General features: G+C 29.7%; 1 protein-coding gene across 1 annotated transcript in view; it reads left to right on the top strand.

The window, feature by feature from the left end:
* Window positions 1-590: 590 nt before the first annotated feature.
* Window positions 591-1,557, top strand: part of LOC118737199 (serine/threonine-protein kinase 32A) — a 20,710-nt gene continuing 19,743 nt past the window's right edge. The window contains exon 1 of the mRNA XM_036467555.1: window positions 591-688. Within this exon, the coding sequence (XP_036323448.1) occupies window positions 623-688 (66 nt within the window). The 5' untranslated portion in view covers window positions 591-622. The remainder of the gene's footprint in view (window positions 689-1,557) is intronic.

Below are 1,557 nucleotides of genomic sequence, written 5' to 3'. Positions count from 1 at the left end.
TATTTAATGTTCGGCTCCGCCCGAACTTAGACTTTCTTACTTGTTTATTTTAAATTCAAAATATATTTAGAGGTCGCTTAAAGCGCTCAAAGTTTCCCATGTATTTTGTATGGCGAAAAAAAAGGCTTTTCGTAGAAATGGCATAGAATCCATGGAAATCAAAATTTTCAATCTGAAAACTCTGCTTCTCTTCAGAAGACTTCAGAGAATAATGCCCAATTGTTTATTTAAACGTTTTTTAATTTAAACTATTTTTTCTTTTTTTCTTTTGTATATTTGATTTTTTTCGGGATATTTCGGAGACCCTTAAAAAACTGGAAAACTTTGAGCGCTTTGAGCGACCTCTAAATATATTTTGATTTTAAAATAAAAAAACAGGGGTATATTTTTTTTCGGTATAGAACAATCCTAGGGGGTGAGAGCATTAAATTTCCGACTTTACTTTTTTTTTTACCACCCTAATGTACATACGTATTCTGGTTCTTATGTCCTCATATGTAAATAGGTGAAGGTTTTAAGCCGTCTAACTTTGTCAAATATTTTATACACCAAATTTCATTTTTATTCTCATTTTTTATCTCCCTTTTTAATGAACTGCAACAAATTTTTATGCTAATAACTGATGGCCATAGTCAATTTTGATCATTTTCAAATATTACGTGCTATTGGCAAAGGCAGCTTTGGCAAGGTAAGTGTTGAGATTACATTTTTTATTTACTCATGCAAAAAGTTATCGAAACGTATCGCTAGCGTAATTAGTGTTGTGAAAATGGAAAATTCCGAAAGGATGTTCATTGTTATATTTAATATTCAAAATATGCAAAATTATAAATAGATGTTGAGGACTTATATAAACTCGATAGCATCCTCGAATTTCATCCTTTCATTTTTATCAGCTTAAAAAATTACCTATTGGTCCTTGTGAATCTAAAAACTTTTAATTTTTTTTAATTCTAAAGATTTTTCATCTTGCACTTGGTATTCATATTTTTATTCTACATTGCACTGAATTTTTTAAATAATTTTTGGAATCAATCATGTTTTTACAAAGTTCTTTAAAATAAATCCTAGCATCAGAGAGAAAAAATAAAAAATGCATCTTTAAATAAAAAAGTAGGTTTCAAACCCATTTATGTATTTATTATTTATTTTATGGTAGGAGAGCTTCTCAAACAATATAGAAGTAATTTTTTCGATTTAAGTTGTTGAAACCGCGCGCCTATTACATCTTTATAAATTTGGTTTTTCGTCTTTGACCTGGGGACTCCCTGGGGGCTCTTCACTTAAATAAAAATTAAATCAAAATAATCACACTAACAGCCAGTTTCACCAGATTCATTTAAGTGAACATTACTTTGATTTTCGAAATCCAATCCATTTTAATTTGTTTTTAATTTTGATTTAAGTGACCTATACTCTTCCTTTAAAAAAAAGAATTAAATCAGAATAACCACACCCGGAGGTGTTACACGTTGAATCACCTGATCATTGTGTATCTGCTGCTTACTTATATACCAATACAGCGTGCCAAAGCTTTCAAAAGCTCTCAGTACAAGT

The sequence above is a fragment of the Rhagoletis pomonella genome, unplaced genomic scaffold (assembly GCF_013731165.1).
Source record: "Rhagoletis pomonella isolate Grant_MI unplaced genomic scaffold, Rhpom_1.0 Rhpom_scaffold_00004, whole genome shotgun sequence".
Taxonomy (NCBI): Eukaryota; Metazoa; Arthropoda; class Insecta; order Diptera; family Tephritidae; genus Rhagoletis; species Rhagoletis pomonella.
The sequence above is the reverse complement of the archived record's forward strand: the minus strand, read 5'-3'. Positions and strand labels throughout refer to the sequence as shown.